Genomic DNA, 20,448 nt, shown 5'->3' with positions numbered 1-20,448 from the left:
CTGAGTGACCCTAGCAATTTAATTACCTTCTCTAAAGTCTTAGTTCACTCATCTATAAGACAGAAATAATAAGAGCATGTACCTACTGGGGATATTGTGAAAATTAAGTTAAATAATCCAGGCAAAGTGCTTAGTACAGCACTCAGTAAAAATTAGCAAGGAGGAAAAAAGAAGAGATTATGATCCTGGAAAATCAAATCTGAGATTATACTCCAGTGAAATCCTGGGTTTGACTCGGCTCTCCAACTAAACCAGTAACATCTTGAGTACAAAGACATTCATTATACTTGTTTGCATTTTCTAATGCAGTTTGCATGTAAATGACCTTTAAAAAATTACTTGTCAACTGAGAGAGAGAGAGAGAATCTGAGCACACTTATAACACCCTATTCAGATTTTTATAATCCTGTGGTATGCGCTACAAAACATAACTGTCATGTAACAATTAAGAAAGAAAAACGTCCCCCATATCTAGGTACAGCTCCACCCTCTATTTCCAGGTGCCCTCCCAGCTTGCCTTTCATTCCATCACGGAGTGCCTGTTTTGTTTCCCTCACCCACATCCTGACTTCCTTCTTTTATTGCTTTCTCAGCTGACTAAACCCAGTTGCTCCCACAGTGTCTGTGGGGTTATGTTTAGAGAAACAGATCACTAAAGAATAACCAGAGCTCAGTTTTCCCTTTCCTGTTCCAAACTACTTTTAAAAATTCAACTGCTTCTGCTTTTATTCCATGGAGAGGCAGAGAAAAAGAAATTTAAAGGCAATAGGGCAGAGAAAAGGCATACAATTTATCAGAAACGATGGAACTAAAACTAAAGGCATATTTGAGTGATAAATGAAGGGACAAAGGGAATGTGGTCACCAACCATTAGTTCAGCTTAAAAAGAGAACAGAACAACATGTCTATAGTAACACTGCCCTACAGTCAGTTCATCAAACCCACTGACTCTTCAAGCAGCCCTGGCTGGCCCTCACGACTTCATGGCAAGGACCTTTCCAAGTTTTGCTGTCTTTCACAGCTACCAATCCTCTATTATATAACTATGGAGGCTACTATAATTTACTGAGCACCATTACAGCCAGACTTTTGGCTAACCACTTCATATGCACGACCTCTTTTAATCCTCACACCAACCTAACACAGGAGGAAACTGAGCCTTACAGAAGTTAAGAAACTGGCCCAGAGTCTCTCGGTCGGTCAGTGGTAGAGCAAAGATTCAACCTCAGCACAGCCTACCTTCAGAGGACAAACTTTACATCACCTAAGAATATGAAAGTGGGAGGTGGGATACCTGACTGAAGTCTGAGGCTAGAAGGATCACACAGGGAGTCAATGAAGACGTGTGTGTGTGTGGAGACAGATTTAGCACATAATATCTACAAAAATGACTTGCAAACAAAGTAACTGACTCAAAACAGCTTTTGCCTATTTCTCCAGTGAGCTGTTTTATCTTTTCTTATTTACTTATATAAGTTCTTATTTGCTATATGCTTTGCAAATACAGTGGGTATGTGCTTGTCTTTTGTTTTTGTGTCTCTATTGAAAGAAAATTTAAGTTTTAATGAAAAATTCATCTTTAAATCTATGGCTTACCTTTATCTCTAAAAATACAGTTTGTGCTGTGTGTGCTTAAGAACACTTTTCCTATCTTAAGATCTTTAAAAATTCTTCTATAATTTCTTCTAAAAGTTGTATAAAGTTTTCTTTCTATGATTAGGTCCAATCAACCTGGAATTTATTTTTGTGCATGCTATGAGATGAGATCTAATTTTACTTATTTCTACATGGATAACTAACTTCCCCTGCACCAGTTACTGAAAGGTCCATCCTTTCCTTACTCATTTATAATGTACCTCTGTCTTATGTCAAGTTTTCATCCACTTGTGGATATGCTTCTAGGGTCTATAATCTGTTCTATTGTTATCTTCATGTATCCTTGCACCAATTCCACTACTGTAACAACTAGTCTTGGTATCTGGTAGAAATAGCGCCTTCTTGTTCTTCAAAATTATCTTAGCTATTCTTAGCCCTTTACTCTCTTATTAATTTTATAATCAAATTATAAGTTTATAATAAAAAAAACTTCTAGGGCTTTCAAATGGCACTACAATGAATTCAGATAAATTCAGGGTGAAACATATCTGTGTGATGTTGAGTTTACCTATCCATGAGCATGGTTTATCTTTCCCTTTACTCAGGCATTATTTTATATTCATTATATATTTCTTGCTCTTCTGTTAGAGTTATTTCTATATACCTTATAGCTATTTTTATATTGTGAATGAAAAAATTTTTCCTATAGCATTTTTCTAATTGATTACTATTGTTTCAAGAATGCAATTTTAGTGTTTCTCTTCTTTGGGCAACACTGATGAATTATGTTATTTTTAATGATTGATCTGAAGAATTCTTGAATTTTTTATGCAATATCATATGGAAATAAGAAAAGTTTCCTTTTGCTTCCTTTCAACCTCTTACTTAGCACATGTTTTTTTCCCTTGACTTCCTGCAATGACTAGTATCTACAGCACAACTAAACAAAAAAGTGATTAGAGGGTATTCTTGTTTTGTTTTTGCCTTTCAACAGAAATCCTGGGACTTCCCTGGTGGCGTAGTGATTAAGAATCCACCTGCCAATGCAGGGGACATGGGTTCGAGCCCTGGTCCGGGAAGATACCACATGCCGTGGAGCAACTAAGCCTGTGTGCCACAACTATTGAGCCCGTGTGCCACAACTACTGAGCCCCTGTGCCACAACTATTGAAGCCCACATGCCTACAGCCCATGCTCCACAACAAGAGAAGCCACCGCAATGAGAAGCCCACGCACCACAGCTAAGAATAGCCCCACACACAGCAACAAAGACCCAACACAGTCAATAACTAACTAACTAAATAAATAATTAAAAACAAAAAACCTAAAAACAAAAAATCCCTTTGAAACTTCGGAATTAATCATGATGTTTGACATAGGTTTTTATCAACTCAAGAGTTTTTTGTTGTTTTGTTCATGAAGGAGCTTTATCAAATGCTTTTCCTGAGTCTACTGAAATGACTGCCTATCATTCTGAATTACTTAAACTGTAGGTTAGGACTCAGTCGTTTGTGATGAAATAAATTTAATGTATTCGCAGGCCAGAATTTTTTTTTTAAAGAAACAGAATATAACAGAGCGTACCAGACTACATCCAAAAATATAAGAAAGATATTGTTTGTAGGACTTTTGTTTCAGTTGCTTACACAAACACAGTCTGAGTAAAATATGCTTCTTACTGTGGGCTGTATAAAGAAGTTTGAAAGCCACTGATCTATAATATTTTTGAAGCATGAAAAAGTACTGTTAAGGACAAACATTTTATGGTAAGGTTTTCTTAAAAATAAAGAACACAATGCTTGGTCTTTGTTAATTTAAAAATACCCAGCTTTTCCTGATATTAAAAAATATTATTAAAATAATATTTTAATATTTTAAATATTGTTAAAATAATAAATCATAATCCCTTGATGGACAAAATGGCCCACATTCACAGAAACATCTGAAGTTACTAAAAAATAACAAGTTAAGTATGAATTTCTGACAAGGATTTTTCTGCAAGAATAACCTTTGCGAAATTTTATGTGTGTGTAATTTCTAGGCTAAGGGTATACAGCTTTCATATTTCCAAACTTGTCTGTGACCTTAACAATGGACAGAACCTCTACTCCAAGAAGTTCATTGTTAAGTTTATATTTCTAAAATCAGTAGGTAACTTGCTATTTGCATTACTTATATCACATTTTCCATACTTTTGTACTGAGTCTGGTTAACTCATCTCTTAGATGTTTATATTATCTAATTCTTTGCTGACTAACTGCCTGGCCTTGTCAGTGGTTATAAAAACAAATATGCTCTTAAATTCCACCTCTATGTAACTGACCAGTCAATGTTTTTCTCTGCCCATCACTCCTGAAACCTCTCTCTAGGACATTTTAAGATTGTTTCTTGTCTGTGACCAGAGGTAATACTGCTCACCTTACTCACTGGATTTATTTCTGGAAGATCTGTGGATGCTTCCTGATTATGCTGATTGTGATTCATCAACAGTGAGACTATTTAAAGGAAGGCAACTCCCAAAGAGGAGCTCTAACACGTTCTGCACAATAGCAGCACTCTTAGTGGAAGTATATAACCTGCCAAAGGGACTATTTAAAGGACAACAATCATTTGGATGTAGTGATTTTGAAATCTGGTTTTTAAACTCATAGTCCCTCTTGATATACCATGTATGCTGATGTTCTCTACAAAAGCCACTTTTCAGATGATTAACCATTACAGAGACATTTTAGAGACCACAGTATTTACCTTAGTAATGATGCTGATAACAGGGTGCCAAATTTTAAAGAATACAGTATCACTGCTTCTAACTGCAATTTTTAAAAACTTCTATTTCTATAAAGCTATGCTAATTCCCTGGCTGCTGCTGGATGTATTAGAGTGGCATCCAAACTGAAAGAAAGCGGTCTTTATAATCTTTTTAAAAAGTCCCCCAAATTAACTTATGTAATAAACATAAATTTTAAGTATACTAAACAATCTATTATTTTATGCTATTTTATAATTCCCAAAGCAATATTTTAAAATCATAGCAACCTTTAACGATGATTACATCTGGTGAAGTGGGAATGGCAAGAGTAGATGAAGAAAAGGGCAAATTTTTGTTTTGCTTTTTTTAACAAATACTTTTGTATTATTTAAATATTTAAATTAAATGCACTTTTTAATGAAAACTGAATAAAGAAAAAGAGTACAAATATAAAATCAAGAATCTGCACATTTATCTTATTTTACTCCCTGTCATCCCCACCTCTAATCTCCTACAAGGATGTTGTAGCGCTTTGAGAGCAGAGACCTTGTGTGTCTTCCTTAGCCATGCCCGAAGCAGACGCTATGCATCCATCTGTAGACAGTAGAGGTAGAGGTGATGGGAGCAGGGGGATTCAACAAACCTTGAAGTGAGCATTCTCTTTATTCAGAGTAAAGAGATCAATTATCTCCTCCCTTTGAAATGCTAGTTAATATCTACTCACAACTCTTAACTGTTCTGCTCCTTAAACAGTCTGACCCCTATTTGTACGGGATGGCCAGACTAACCTCTAGAGGGCTAAATAACTGCTTAGGTCACTGTTACTATAATTTTCAGAATATCATTCCATGTATTACTTACAAAGTCCAATGCCAGAATCACTCTGTTGTAACCTGAAAATTACATAATATTGTACATCAACTACACCTCAATTAAGAAAAAAAAATCCAATGCCAAGGGCCCAATTCTGTTAACATCCTTCTTTCTGAACTACTAGCCAAAATGTTACTCATCTGTTAAAGGGATTTTTACCACTTCATTCTTACTACTTCTAAAATCTAAATTCCGTTCTATACCTTGTTATCCAGTAAACTTGCTTCATATTTGGTCATTCTTCTTCTCAATAACCTATCACCTTCTCCATGAAGCTCATATACCTAAGCTTTAACCTCTTTTTAGGTCACAAGCCATAAATATAGGTGCCCACACAGGGACGTGCCAGATAACATACGTGTAGGGGCACGGTTTAAGAAACACTAGGGAGTAACATTGATATAACAACCACTTATCAGCTCCAGCCTGAGTTTACAAAGAACAGGGTAGGCAGGAATAAGGAGTTCTGCAATCTTCTATCCTTAACTGTAAAATACAATACTGGGCAAAGAGGCCATGGTTTAAATAAGGTCAAGGACAACTAATACATTAAAGCCGCTGCTGACAAACCTGTTCCAAATTTGCTGAAGGGGTGTTTGGGATTCCCCGTAGCTTTTTCCAACTGAAAGAGTCTCCAGGCATCGTTCATCACATTCTTCTCATGTTCTGAATCAACTGCATTCACCTCTCTGTCTTTGCAACTCTCATCAAACAAGGGGCACAGGAAAAACTGTGCAAACCTAAGGGTGTGAAACATAATTAACAATTTGAAAGCTGTTATTTTAAGAGTGGCCTTTTAAAAATGTTTAAAAAAATATGTTCGAAAGGAAACATGAATTCTACAGAATCAGAAAAAACTTACCATTGCTACTAAGAAAAAAAAGGAATATAAGTTCTAAGTAATAGAAGAAAAATATATTATATATATGTAAATTCAGAGAACTCTACCCCAGATATGTTAAATAATTAGTGAAAATATAAAAAGATTTAACACTTCTGATTCTAACAATCATGTGTTGTTACCACACCACCAAGCAATTCTCCAACACCAGCTGGGTGGCCTAAAATTCAACTCAATTCATCATATCCCACAGGTCTTACGAAACTGTCCCCTTCCTTTCACCTCCTCCCCTTGACCCCAATTTCAAACACCAATTGCAAGTCCAGGTTGTCGCCTGGGCTTCTGACCAACTGGCTACAAATCAGAGGTTATCACGACCTCCTCCTTGGGTTCAATTAATTTCCTAGACACGCTTACACGACTCAGAGAAACATTTTACTTCCTAGATTACTGGATTTATTATAAAAGGATATGACTCAGGAACATCCAGATGAAAGAGATGCATAAGGCAAGGTATGTGGGAAAGGTATGAAGCTTCCATGCCCACTAGGCAGGCCACTCTCCCCAAAACTCCCTGTGTTCACCAACCCCTAAATTCTCAAAACCTCGTCAGGATTAGGTAAATCATTGGCCATTGATGACTGAAGTCAATCTCTAGCCCCTGGACTGGAAGTTCCAACCCTTATCACAGGGCTAGTTCCCGTGGCCACCAGCCCCCAACCACACAAGCGACTTCCCCAAAGTCACTTCATTAAAATAACAAAAAACAACTTAATGGCTCTCATCACTTAGGAGCTATGGCCAGGACGGTGGGCAGGCTGGGGCGGGTGGGGGGGACGGACAGACCGACGGACGGACACAAACACCAAATATATATTTCTTCTTATAAACCACAATATGACAACAACAAAAAGTCAGGGCAGACTTATGAGACAGCAGCAAATCTATTTAAGATTTGCATTTTGGCATGTCTATGAAAATCCCTGTTGTATATGGGTAATTCTCCAAGAAAGGAAAAAAGCAGGTGATAGTTCTTAGGCAATAAATCTTAAATTTATAGTTTTAAGTGCAATTTCACCAAGACTTAGGCATTTTAGGACAAACTAAGTGACTTATTTTTAAAAGGCTCTATTTGAATATTCTTCCTTCTTATGAAGAAAAACTTTAGTGGAAAGAATAATGGAGTGAAAAACCTATGACGCAGTAGTTTGACTAAGAGATAATTATGGGCTTTTATAAAATATTAAGAGAATTTTAAAAATTTAATAAGCAGTGGTTCAACAAATAACATGGTATGTAACTTTAACATAAGTAACCAATTTGCTTTTCTTGAGGCTATTCTTTAATAGTAGTACCAACACTGAACTAAGATTCCTTTCAGGTTGCAATCTAAATCATGGTTTTGAGGTAGGAGATAGATACGCTCCAGGCTAGGCATTTACAACTGGCCTTCCATTTACATCTCAAGAGGCAGAGATGAGCTTCAGGCTGGACATTCATTACCAGCCCCGTTTACATTTCCTAAGGCAAGAGACAACTGGGCTCCGGATTACATATTTATGACCCGACTCCTGTCTATATTTTGAGATCTGCACCTCGATATTAGAAACAGCAACAGAAATATGGTAAATAACTGGACATTTGGACACTTTTTATGGCAGGGACAGAGAGGGACTAAACCCTGTTAAGAGATCAAGAGGTCATATACTCTCCATCTTTGGGACAAGGGAGACACTACACATGCGCAAAAGCCTCCATGGGGTCAAAAAGGCAGGGGATGCCAGAACATAATAAGTCTTGCTATCTCCCTCCCAGAGGCCTTTGCGATAGGATCCATCTTAATTGAGGGGTGTGTGCGCATCCAGGGGAGGGTCCAGAGGCAAATTAATTCTGGGGTCAAAACAACATGACTGGCCAAGAAGAAGAAAAAGACCCGGAAGACTACCCCTTTATAAAGAATTTAAACTCCCCAAAGGCAGGACTCTGGGGACTCTCTCCCTGAGCTTGACAGTGTATCTTTCCCCGTGTACTTTGCTTTTCCAATAAACTTTTTTACTTTTCTCTTTACCTTCTGCCTCCTCGCCTGAATTCACTCTTGACAAGGCAGGCAAGAACTAGGGACCCAGGCCCTAGCCACTGGCCCACGTGGTCCAGTGGTTAGGACGCCTGCTCTGGGAACTAAGAATTAAGATCTTGCTTCCAGCTACTGCTTGCTGCTGCTTGCTGCAAGGTGCCGCTTACTGCTGCCTATGTCCGAAATCAATTTCATATAGTAATAACTCTTCTTAAGAAACTTTAGGCCCCATCTTATAAAAAACAACGTCCAGAATTCAAACGAAACCAAGAGCAGAGGCTCTGTCTGAATGGGACTACTAATCAGTGGGCCTAAGAGACTCCTGTGTTTACAAACATCTCAGCAATTGCACCTCCCAGTCCAGCCATCAAAAAGGCTGTTGCCATTACTTGATATTATTTTAAGCACACAAACAATCCTGTGCTAAGTACTTTATGCATACCAATCCAAAGGGAAACTCAATCTATCTGGGGCCTATAAATTAAAGATATATGGAAACAGATAATTCTGGACATATAAGTGCTTTTACCTACCTCAACACATTCAGGCTGGGAAAAGTCTTAATAGCTACATACCATAGCTGGACAAATCCATATAAAGGGTCATGATTCTGTCACAGTATAATCAATATTTTTAAAAGATGCTCTATACAAGTGGTTTTTTTACTCTGATCCAAGTAACAGACATCCTCCATCATACAGAGATCTATTGTAAGAACATCTGCTGAGGCATTTGTAAAGCAGGAAATTAAATTCAGTGTATGATCCCAGGGAACTCATTAATGGAAGTCTTCTGAGAATACACACAAAAGATGATTACACCTCAAAGCTGCTGCCTAAAGACTGAAACATAAGCTAGAATAAATAAGAAACAGGCCCAGTCCTGATCCTGAAGCCATACCTTTGTTCTCTTAATGTTCTTTGCGCTACAGAATAAATTCAAACTGTTATGTTTGGGAAAAAAATGACTATTACTATAAGTAAGCAATTAAAGCTGAGAATTACTAAAACTGTGAAATCAAACTTCATAACAGACCCATCAAAAGGCTGCAAAATTACACCTTCTTGGTAACACAGAAAACTAAAAATTCACCAAGGGAAAAATTACACTTTGAACAATGAATGAAATCACTGATATGATAAAAAGTTAGATATTGTTAGCTATATGGAAAATTGACCAAGAAATTAAATTAGCCTAATGGAGCTTGCTCCAGAAAATACTTTCAAAGAACATCCCCAGGGTTGAAACAGCAGGCAGGTCAAAACATTCTGTATCCACTAAGTATCCCTGAGGATTGAGGAACTAAAGGAGAACAGAATATTTAAGTTCTAACATTCTGGAACAGGAGTATGTTTGAAAAGAGATCCATGACACTATTGCAGTTTATTCTCCATCACATGCTTCATATGTAATACCAGTTAGAATGGGAAGGGCTGGTGAGAATTTTACGTCATTAAAATACTTTGTAGGCCTAAAGGCTGGTTTAAAGTCATGCCATTATTCTCCTATACCACAAAGTAAACATATAACATTGGTTATTATTTTCTTTTCCATAAAATCCAGAGGGGAAATACTGGTTAAAATATTTTTTGTTAAGCTATAAAGCTGTGAAGACATCTTTGTAGAAATAATAATTATTATTTTTAACATGATAAGTGAACAAAGCTGGATAATTCATAGGGTATTTTCAGCATTACCTGTCTAGGGCACCTTCTAGGTGTTCATGAGAAACATCAAAATAGTAATTGGTATGCTCTCCACTAGTAAAAGCATTTGAACTTCCTGCATGCTCACTGAGAAACTGGCTGTATTCATTTTCTTTAGGGTATTTCTTTGTTCCCAAAAATAGCATATGTTCACAAAAATGACTTAAGCCAGCAATATCTGCAGGATCTGACAAGGAACCTGAAAGAGAAGAGAAAATATATATATAATAAATCATTTTTTTAAATGTTGAAAGCTATCAAGTACAGATGAATCACAGATAATTTGGAACTTCTGTTAGCATGGCAACTCTGACCACTGTCAGAGAAAATTTAAGCACAGGCTACTCTATGCAGTGCGGTTTAGATTCTAGCCTCAGCTTTTGACATCACTTAGTGGGTGGCCTTGGGCAGATACTTATCCGCACACTAAGAGAAAGAGTTAAATTCACTGTTTTATAAGAGCTAGAAAGTTTTAGTCTTATATTTTATTGCAGGAGACAATATAGCATAGTGCTAAGAGCATAGGTTTGGGGGTTAGCAGCTCTACTAGCTGTAAAACTTTGAGCAAAACACTTTATTTTGCTTCAGTCACTTTTTGTATACATACCTTACTCAGAGAGTTGTGCAACCAAAAAGTAGATGATAATTTGCAAAGCACACTGAGCTATGCTTGGCAATAATTATTTGTTCAACTTATGATGGTTATTATCTTATCTTCCCAATTCTAAAATGCCACTGAGTTAAATAAAAGCTTTTCAGAGAGGAAAAAAAGAAACTAAATGTACATATAGATAAGAGGCAACTTGATTAAAGCAGCATTAAATGTGGAAGAAATACGCATACAAGAATTTAGGAAATATGATATTCTCTAGTGTATCAAAAGTTTATGAAAGTAAAGGTACTAGAACTGTTACTGTTTTAAAGAATGGGAATGAATTTCCTTGCTGCTAGGTCACCTGAGCTGGGAATCTAACAAGATACTCTTGGTAAACATAAGGTGATTTAACTTAGACAACTGTAGATTACCAACAGCTGTACAGGGCTACTGTACTAAGTAAGGTACAACAAACTGGTAACTACCAGGTCTCCATTTACACAAATTTGGAAAGTTCTAATAACTGTCAACGCTAGGTCAATGAAACTGAACAAAGCTTAATTCACAATTTTAAACTGTACCTATGTGTACATCAAGTGCTGCTGATGATTTATCTGTTGTGGGATCACTGATGAGAAGTACTTTGATCCCATTGGCCAGTTCTAGTCCACGGTATTCTCGCTTGTCTTCAGGAGATTTGATGATATGATTTCCTATTCTCTTGATAGCTGGATTATTCATTTTGCTGTAAGTCTTTTTTTGGAAACTGAAAAGAAAAAAATTATTAATTGTTGAATTGTGCTTTTTTCTTTTAATGAACAAACAGGAACAAACATACATCATCACATTTAAAAATGTGTACAATGAAGTACAACTGACAGACAATATTAGTTTCAGGTGTACAACATAGTGATTCATTACAAATTGATCATTACAAGTCTAGTAACCATCTGTTACCATACAAAGTTCTTAAAATATTACTGACTATATTTCCTACATCCCCATTGACATTTATTTTATAACTGGAAATTTATACCTCTTAATCACCTTCACCTATTTTGCCCAAACTACCATCCCATCCTCCCCTCTAGCAACCAAGAATTTTTCCTCTGTGTCTATGAGTCTGTTTCTGTTTTGTTTGTTCACTTGTTTTGCTTTTTAGATTCCACATACAAGTGAAATCATACATTTGTCTTTGTCTTACTTATTTCACTCAGCATAATACCCCTCTAGGTCCATCCATGCTGTTGCAAATGGCAAGATTTCATTATTTTCCATGGCCAAGTAATATTCCTCTCTGTGTGTGAGGGGGGTGGTGGTGTGTGGTACACACACACACACACACACATGTGCGTGTGCACGTGCGCAAACACTGGAACATTACTCAGCCATGGAAAATAATGAAATCGTGCCATTTGCCATTCTTCCACATTTTGGCTACTATAAATAATGTTATGTATAGTTCTCAAATTAGTGCTCTCATACTCTTTGAATAAACACACAGAAGTGGAATTGTTGGTTTTTATGGTGGTTCTTTTTTTAATTTTTTGAGGAAATGCCACACTGTTTTTCATAGTGCGCGCACCAATTTACAGTCCACCAATAGCGTGCAAGGGTTCCCTTTTCTCTACATCCTTTCCAACACTTGTTATTTGTTGTTTTTTCTTTTTCCACATTTCTTTGTACCTGCCTTGTGATGATTGGCAATTGGCACTTCTTGCTTACAATGACTTTTGTTTGTTTTTTTTAATAAATTTATTTATTTATTTATTTTATTGGCTGTGTTGAGTCTTTGAGTCTTTTTTTGCTGTGTGCAGGCTTTCTCTTTTTAGTTGCGGTGAGTAGGGGCTACTCTTCATTGTGGTGCACAGGCTCCTCATTGCCGTGGCTTCTCTTGTTGCGGAGCACGGGCTCTAGGCACGTGGGCCTCAGTAGTTGCAGCACATGGGCTCAATAGTTGTGGCTCACAGGCTCTAAAGCGCAGGCTCAATAGTTGTGGCACACAGGCTTAGTTGCTCTGTGGCATGTGGGATCTTCCTGGAGCAGGGATCAAACTCGTGTCCCCTGCATTGGCAGGCAGATTCTCAACCACTGTGCCACCTAGGAAGCCCCAATGACTTGTTAATATTTCTCTGATTTCATGGTTTTAGATCTCAATATTCAGTTATAAATTCATATTCAAAAGTTACACTAAGACAACATTCAGAAGATTCCAAATATAAAATGAATAATTCAAGCTTTCAATGCAGAAAAAAAAATATTCAAATTGTTGTGTGTGTGTGTGTGTGTGTGTGTGTGTGTGTGTGTGTGTGTTTAACTTAAAGTAACAATGGTTCTTTTTCATTGTCTTTTTGAGGACAGCCATTCTGGCAGGTGTGAGGTGGTATCTCCTTGTGGTTTTGATTTGCATTTCCCTAATGTAGTGATGCTGAGCATCTGTTCATGTATATGTTGGTCACCTGTATGACTTCCTTGTATAAATGTATATTCAGGTCATCTGCCCATTTTTTAAATCAGATTTTTTTTTTGATATTGAGTTGTGTGAGTTCTCTATATATTTTGGATATTAATCCCTTAACAAATATATCATTTGCGAATGTCTTCCATCATTCAGTAGATTGTCTTTTCATCTTGTTGATGGTTTCCTTAGCTATGCAAAAGCTTTTTAGTTTGATATAGTCCCATTTGTTTATTTTTCCAAGGAGATACATCCAAAAAAAATATTGCTAAGAACAATGTCAAAGAGCATACTGCCTATGTTTTCTTCTAGAAATTTTATGGCTTCACGTCTTACACTTAAGTCTTTAATCCATTTTGAGTTTATTTTTGTATACAGTATAGGAAAGTGATTCAGTTTTCCCAGCATCATTTGCTGATGAGACTATCTTTTCCCCAATGTATAGTCTTGGCTCCTCTGTTGTAAATTAATTGACCCACATGTGAGTGGGTTTCTTTCTAGGCTCTCTATTCTGTTCCATTGATCTATGCATCTGTTTTTTGTGCCATATAGTTTTGATTACTATAGCTTTCTAGTATAGCTTGAAATCTGGGAGTGTGATACCTCCAAATTTTTGTTTTTCTTTCTTAAGACTGCTTTGGCTATTAAGGGCCTTTTGCAGCTCCATATGAATTGTAGGATTATTTGTTCCAGTTCTGTGAAAAATGCCATTGGTATTTTCATAGGGATTGTACTGAATCTGTAGATTGCTTTGGGTAACGTACATTTTAACAGTATTAGTTCTCCCTATTCAGGAGCATAATATAATCTTTCCATTTATTTGTGTCATCTTTGATTTCTTTCATCAAAAGAAAGCTGGAATAGCGATACTCATATCAGATAAAATGACTTTAAAATAAAAAATGTTACAAGAGACAAGAAAGGACACTACATAAAGATTAAGGGATCAATCCAAGAAGAGGAGATGACAAATAAATATATATGCACCCAATATAGGAGCACCTCAATATATAAGGCAAATGTTAACTATGAAAGAGGAAATGCAAGGCAGAAATCAAGACACAGATGTAGAGAACAAACATATGGACACCAAGTGGGGAAAGCGGGGAGGGTTGGGGGGGAATGAATTGGGAGATTGGGATACCAAATTGTACACTCTAAATATGTGCTGTTTATTGTCTGTTAACTGTATCTCAATAAAAGTTCTTTAAAAAAGAAATCTTATAGTTTTCAGAGTTCAGGTCTTTCACCTCCTTGATTAAATTTATTCCTAGGTATTTTATTCTTTCTGATGCAATTGTAAATGGGATTATTTTCTTCATTTCTCTTTCTGAAAGTTTGCTATTACTATACAGAAACACAACAGATTTCTGTATACTGATTTTATATCCTGCAAATTCACTGAATTCATTTATTAGTTCTAACAGGTTTTTTTTGGTGGAGTCTTTATGGTTTTCTATATATAGTAGCATGTCATCTGAAAATAGTAATCCATTATTACGTTGAATAAAAATGGTGAGAGTGGGCATTCCTGTCTTGTTCCTCATCTTAGAGGAACAGCATTCAGCTTTTCACCACCGAGTATTATGTTAGCTGTGGGTCTGTCATATATGGCCTTTATTATGTTGAGGTTATATTCCCACTACATGCACTTTGTTAAGAGTTTTTCTCATAAATGAATGTTGAATTTTGTCAAATGCTATTTCTGCATCTGTTGAGATGATCATACAACTTTTATCCTTCATTTTGTTAATATGATGTTTCATGTTGATTGATCTGCAGATACGGAAACATCCTTGAATTGCTGGAACAAATCCCACTTCATTGTGGTATATGATCCTTTTAATATACTGTTGAATTTGGTTTCCTAATATTTTGTTGAGGATTTTTGCATCTATGTTCATCAGGAATATTGGTATGTAATTTTTTTTTTATAATGTCTTTATCTGGTTTTGCTATCAGGGTAATTCTGGCTTTGTAGAATGATTTTTGAAGCATTCCTTTTCCTCTTTAATTTTTTGGAATAGTTTGAGAAAGACAGGAATTAAGTCTTTTTTAAATGTTTGGCAGAGTTCACCTATGAAGCTCTGTGGTTCTGGACTTTTGATTGTTTGGAGTTTTTTGATTACTGATTCAATTTCATTACTAGTGATCTGTCTGTTCAGATTTTGTATTTCTTCCTGATTCAGTCTCAGAAGATTGTATGTTTCTAGGAATTTATCCATTTCTTCTAGGTTGTCCAATTTGCTGGCAAATAATTGTTCATCATAGACTCTTACGATTCTTTGTATTTCTGTGGTATCAGTTATAACTTCTCTTTCATTTGTTTTTATTTATTTGGGTCCTCTCTTGATAAGTTTGACTAAAGGTTTATCAATTTTGTTTATCTTTTCAAAGAATCAGCTTTTATTTTCATTGATATACTCTTGTTTTTAGTCTCTATTTCATTTATTTCTGCTCTGATATTTTTTATTTCCTTCCTTCTACCAACTTTGGGCTCTGTTTGTTCTTCTTTTTCTAGTTCCTTTAGGTGCAAGGTTAGATTATTTATTTGAGATTTTTGTTTCCTGAGGTAGGCCTGAATTGCCATAAACTTCTTTCTTAGAACTGCTTTTGCTGTGACCCATTGATTTTGGAACACTGTGTTTCCATTTTCATTTCTCTCAAGGTAATTTTTGATTTCCTCTTTGCTTTCTTTATTGGCCCATTGGTTGCTTAGCATCATGTTGTTTAGCCTCCATGTGTTTGTGTTTTTTCCATTTTTCTTGTTGTAACTGATTTCTATTTTCATACCATTGTGGTCCGAAAAGATGCTTATTTCATATAATTTCAGTGTTCTTAAATTTCTGGAGACTTGTTTTGTGGCCCAGATGTGATCTATCTGGGATAATGTTCCATGTGCACTGGAAAAGAAGGTATATTCTGCTAGTTTTGGGTAGAATGTTCTGTACATATCTATTGAGTCCATTTGATACAATGTGTCATTTAAGGCCAATGTTTCTTTACTGATTTTCTCTCTGAATGATCTATCCATTGATGTTAAGTGGGGCTTTAAAGGCCCCTACTATTATTGTATTACTGTCAATATCTCACTTTACATCTGTTAATATTTGGTTTATGTATTTAGGTGCTCCTGAGTTGGGTGCATATTTACAAGTGTTATATCTTCTTGCTGGATTGATCCCTTTATCATTATGTAATGCCTTTTTTTGTCTTTTCTGACAGTCTTTGTTTCAAAGTCTATTTTGTCTGATCTAAGTATTTCTAATCCAGTTTTCCTTTCATTTCTATTTGTATAAAATATCTTTTCCCACCCCTTCACTTTCAGTCTGTGTGTGTCTTTAAATCTGACGTGAATCTCTTGCAGGCAGAGACGTGGGTCTTGTTTTTTCAATCCATTCACCCACCCTGTTTTTTGATTGGAGCATTTAGTTCATTTACATTTAAAGTAATTACTTACAGGGATATACTTATTGCTATTTAGTTAACTATTTTCTGGTTGTTTTGTAATTCTTCTCTGTTCCTTATTCCCTTGTTCCTTTCCCTTATTTTTTTTTTAGTGTTATGTTTGTATTCCTTTCTATTTTTTGCATATCTGTTACAGGTTTTTGTTTGTAGTTACCATGAAGTTCATATATAACAAATCTGAAAATCTATTTTGCTAGCCCTCAGGTCGTTCTCAGAGATAGTTTTTCTATATGTAGTTGTAGTTTTGGTGTGTCCACGGGAGGAGGTGAGCTCAGGATCTTCTAACTCCATCATTTTGATCCAGACTCTAAAGGAAGCTTTTTATAGCCTATCCATAGGGTATAATCATTCCTCTCTTCCCTCTTAACCACCATTCTTTGAGAAATTATAACAATATTGTTCTCGTGGAGCCATATTTGTATCCAGGAGAACACGTCAATGTGGATTTGTAACAGGATTGGCTGGGCCATGAGTTGGTCAGTGCACTGACCTAGAAGAGTTTTCAATTACCAATAACTTCTTTCCCACATATTTCAGAGGTATCTACTAGAGTAAGTGGGGGGAGAAGTTGTGAGAGTATTATTATTGGGTCAATCAAAACACTGCTCAAACATAATATTCAGAGATAGGGCAGATCTGAAACTCGTGGGTCTGATACTCACACACTCAAAACCTAGGCAACAACACCAATGAGGAAAAATTCTGTGAAGTCTTAATAAAAATAAGAGACCTGGGTTGTCCTATGAAGGCAAAAGTAAAGACATAAAAACAAACAAAAAGCTGGAAGGACCCCAAGAAATTTTTGTAATCTGGTGAAGAGATGAATGCCAGAGTAGGAATAGTCCAATGATCCTAACAGAGCTGTTAGATAATTTCTCGAACAAAAGACTTCCCTTCCTCTTGATACTGCTCTGCTTTCTTCTCTAGGAAGGCTGGAGTTACACTGGTAGGAAGGGACCTATCCTTTCACTGCACCCATAAGTTGGTATGAATGCAGTGAAGGGACTTTCCAGATATGCAATATGTATGTTTTTGAGACTAAGAGTGAACACTATTTTTGACTATGTTGGGGACTGCTTAAGAGACAAAAGCTGAGTCTGCTATTATTAGTAGGTCAATATACTAATCAGGTAAAGCCAAAAACTTATCCAAAACTACAGAGGAAATAAATGATCCTGTGCTAACACATATGCTTTTCACTTAGAACACAAAAGAAGTGGATCTAACTGTTCCTTAAATATGGACCAGACATCCAGATTTAACGGTAAATCAGAGGAGACATAAAGAGGCATGCAATTCATTTTGGATAAAATTTTTATGTGTTAAAAATCTCTAGAGATTAAGGGAGGGAAAAATTCAGTTTGCTTCTATCAGAATATCTTTCTCTATGAAATCATCTGTAACTAGTCTTCTAGGTAACAACTGATAAACCAAAGAGGTTCACTCTTATTAATGTCCCCTAACCTATTGTACAGCACAGGAAACTATACTCGGTGTTTTGTAATAACCTATATAGGAAAAGAATCTGAAAAAGAATAGATATATGTATAACTGAATCACTCTGCTGTACACCTGAAACTAACACAACACTGTGAATCAACTATACTCCAATATAAAATAAAATTAAAAAATCTTGCTGTCTTTATAGTAAAAAGAAATTTCTTTAAAAATAAAGCACAATATATAATACTAACATTGGAGCTATAAGGCCACCAGAGGGACTTCCCTGGTGGTGCAGGGGTTAAGAATCCACCTGCCTTGGTCCAGGAAGATCCCACATGTCACAGAGCAACTAAGCCCATGCACCACAACTACTAAGCCTGTGCTCTATAGCCCACAAGCCACAACTCCTGAGCCCACGTGTCACAACTACTGAAGCCCAAGTGCCTAAAGCCCATGCTCTGCAACAAGAGAAGCCACTGCAATGAGAAGCCCACACATGGCAATGAAGAGTGGCTCCCGCTCGCCACAACTAGAGAAAGGCCATATACAGCAACGAAGACCCAAAGCAGTCAAAAATAAATAAATAAATAAATAAAATTTTAAAAGGCCACCATGGAAAATTCAAATGAATTTGGAAGTGCAACAGCATTATTATTAACAATCTATTTCATTAGCTATAAGCTATGTAAGTTCAATACCAAAGACAAATTAAAATGTCTAAGTATAAAGTCTTTAAAAATGGTGTTTTGTTGTTAAAAAAAAATTATCAGGGCAATAAAAATTGGTCTATCTAATCCTCCAAAGAGGGTCACAACAATAATAATCCTGGTTAAGGTATTTCCCAAAAGAATGCCTTTGGACCACAATAAATACCTTTGGTACACAGCTGGCTTCAAAAACTTTAATTTGGGTTCACCATACATTACTAATTTAAAAATGAGTTCCGGGGCTTCCTAGGTAGCGCAGTGGTTAAGAATCCGCCTGCCAACGCAGAGGACACGGGTTCAAGCCCTGCCCCAAGAAGATACCACATGCCGCAGAGCAACTAAGCCCGTGTGCCACAACCATTAAGCCTGTGCTTTAGAGCCTGTGAGCCACCACTATTGAGCCCATGTGCCGCAACTACTGAAGCCCATGTACCTAGAGCCCATGCTCCGCAACGAGAGGCCACAGCAGTGAGAAGTCTGTGCACCACAACAAAGAGGAGCCCCTGCTCGCTGCAACTAGAGGAAGCCCGTGTGCAGCAACGAAGACCCAACACAGCCAATAAATAAATAAATAAATTAATTAATTAAAAGAGTTCCAACCTAGCAGCAACATTAAAATTAAATAAGTCACGAGGCAGCCTCCATTAAGACTCCCAGCAAGAAGGACAGCATTAAAAGGCAACAGTAAAAAAGCTCCATGTGCATCACAGAGAATGCCTAAGCTCCTTCCTCTAAGGTTCTACCAGAAGAAGGGAGAGCACTGGAATTCTAGTGATGGAGTCCACTACGTGGGAGCAAAAACCAAAGGATGTTTATTTTGGTTCCACTGCCATTGCTTATACCCACCTCCCTGTACTGTGCTTGTCCCAGCTAGTTTGATTTAGGGGAACCAAGGGTTACAAATGATTAAAATGCACTGTTGCTGCTGCTGATGAAGCAGGCTCTAAAACTCCTGTTCAATCCACAACTGCAGTCAGGAAATGAAATACAGCTCACTTTGGTAGGACACATTGTCTTATTCTGTGGGAGGTGAAAATTCCATTATAATTAAGATAACCACCCTCAACTATATGCTACATTCTGTACTTTTTTCAGGGTTTCCTTTCCCTGTCCAAATTTTCATTTTCTTAGAGGAAAAAAAAATGATCAGAGTCCATCACAGGCATGTATTTAACTCATCTGGACGTTGAAGCTATGCCTGTTTAATATTCCTGGTACAGTTAAGAGTAAAGAGAGGGATTTTCTTTTCTATAAATCAAATATAAAAATTAATCCAACTACTTTTAGACATCTGTACACCAGATCAAGGACAGCTATAAATTTCTAAGCTGGCAATGCTCCCAAATCAAATATCGTGACTTCTTGAGGAAGTAAAAGCCAAAAGAAACAGTAGCAACGTCTTTAAACAAGACCCATCTCCAGCAATCTGTATTCAATAGGCACAGTCCACCTTCACATACAGCATATCTATCAATATGTCATACAACAATTTGATTCTCACCTTCTGGAGAACTGAAGGAAATGATCAGGAACTCCTCCTCTGATGATGAATTCCTCAACAGCCTGCCTGTCTCTGTATTTATACTCTTGAGATCACATGTCTACCCATCTCAGCTCCCTCATTAGCATTTTATTTATTGCAAATGTTCTCCAATATGCACCAAAGAGCGAGCAAGCAAGTATTGACTTTTAGATGACAAGCTAGTGCTAACTCAAATGCTTTTCCAGACATCTATTTGGTATTTTTAACTTGTCAAAGTCAAAATCTTGGGAGTAATAAAATTACCTTCAATTTTAGGGACATTATCATACAACTTCATAACAAGGCACAGAATTCTCAGCGTTTCACATTCTGATAAACTGAAGAGATGTTTAGTAATTACAGTGAATCTTGTAATTTTGTTCAGGATTTAGAACAATGACTAAAATCACAGAAGG

The 20,448-nt window shown here is 36.6% G+C and overlaps 1 protein-coding gene across 3 annotated transcripts in view; it reads right to left on the bottom strand.

Annotated features, from left to right (window-relative positions):
* The window catches only part of IDE (insulin degrading enzyme), a 108,602-nt gene that overhangs the window by 58,408 nt on the left and 29,746 nt on the right, over window positions 1-20,448 (bottom strand). For 2 of the 3 annotated variants that reach the window (XM_057734248.1, XM_057734247.1), the window contains exons 2-4: window positions 11,016-11,200; window positions 9,831-10,038; window positions 5,789-5,958 (exon numbers count right to left, since the gene is read on the bottom strand). In XM_057734248.1, coding sequence (XP_057590231.1) covers window positions 5,789-5,958; window positions 9,831-10,038; window positions 11,016-11,200 — 563 coding nt within the window. Of the gene's footprint in view, window positions 1-5,788; window positions 5,959-9,830; window positions 10,039-11,015; window positions 11,201-20,011; window positions 20,062-20,448 lie in introns of those variants that run through there. The other variant, XM_057734249.1, reaches the window with a different exon arrangement.

Source organism: Hippopotamus amphibius, chromosome 5, assembly GCF_030028045.1.
Source record: "Hippopotamus amphibius kiboko isolate mHipAmp2 chromosome 5, mHipAmp2.hap2, whole genome shotgun sequence".
NCBI classification, from domain to species: domain Eukaryota; kingdom Metazoa; phylum Chordata; class Mammalia; order Artiodactyla; family Hippopotamidae; genus Hippopotamus; species Hippopotamus amphibius.
The sequence above is the reverse complement of the archived record's forward strand: the minus strand, read 5'-3'. Positions and strand labels throughout refer to the sequence as shown.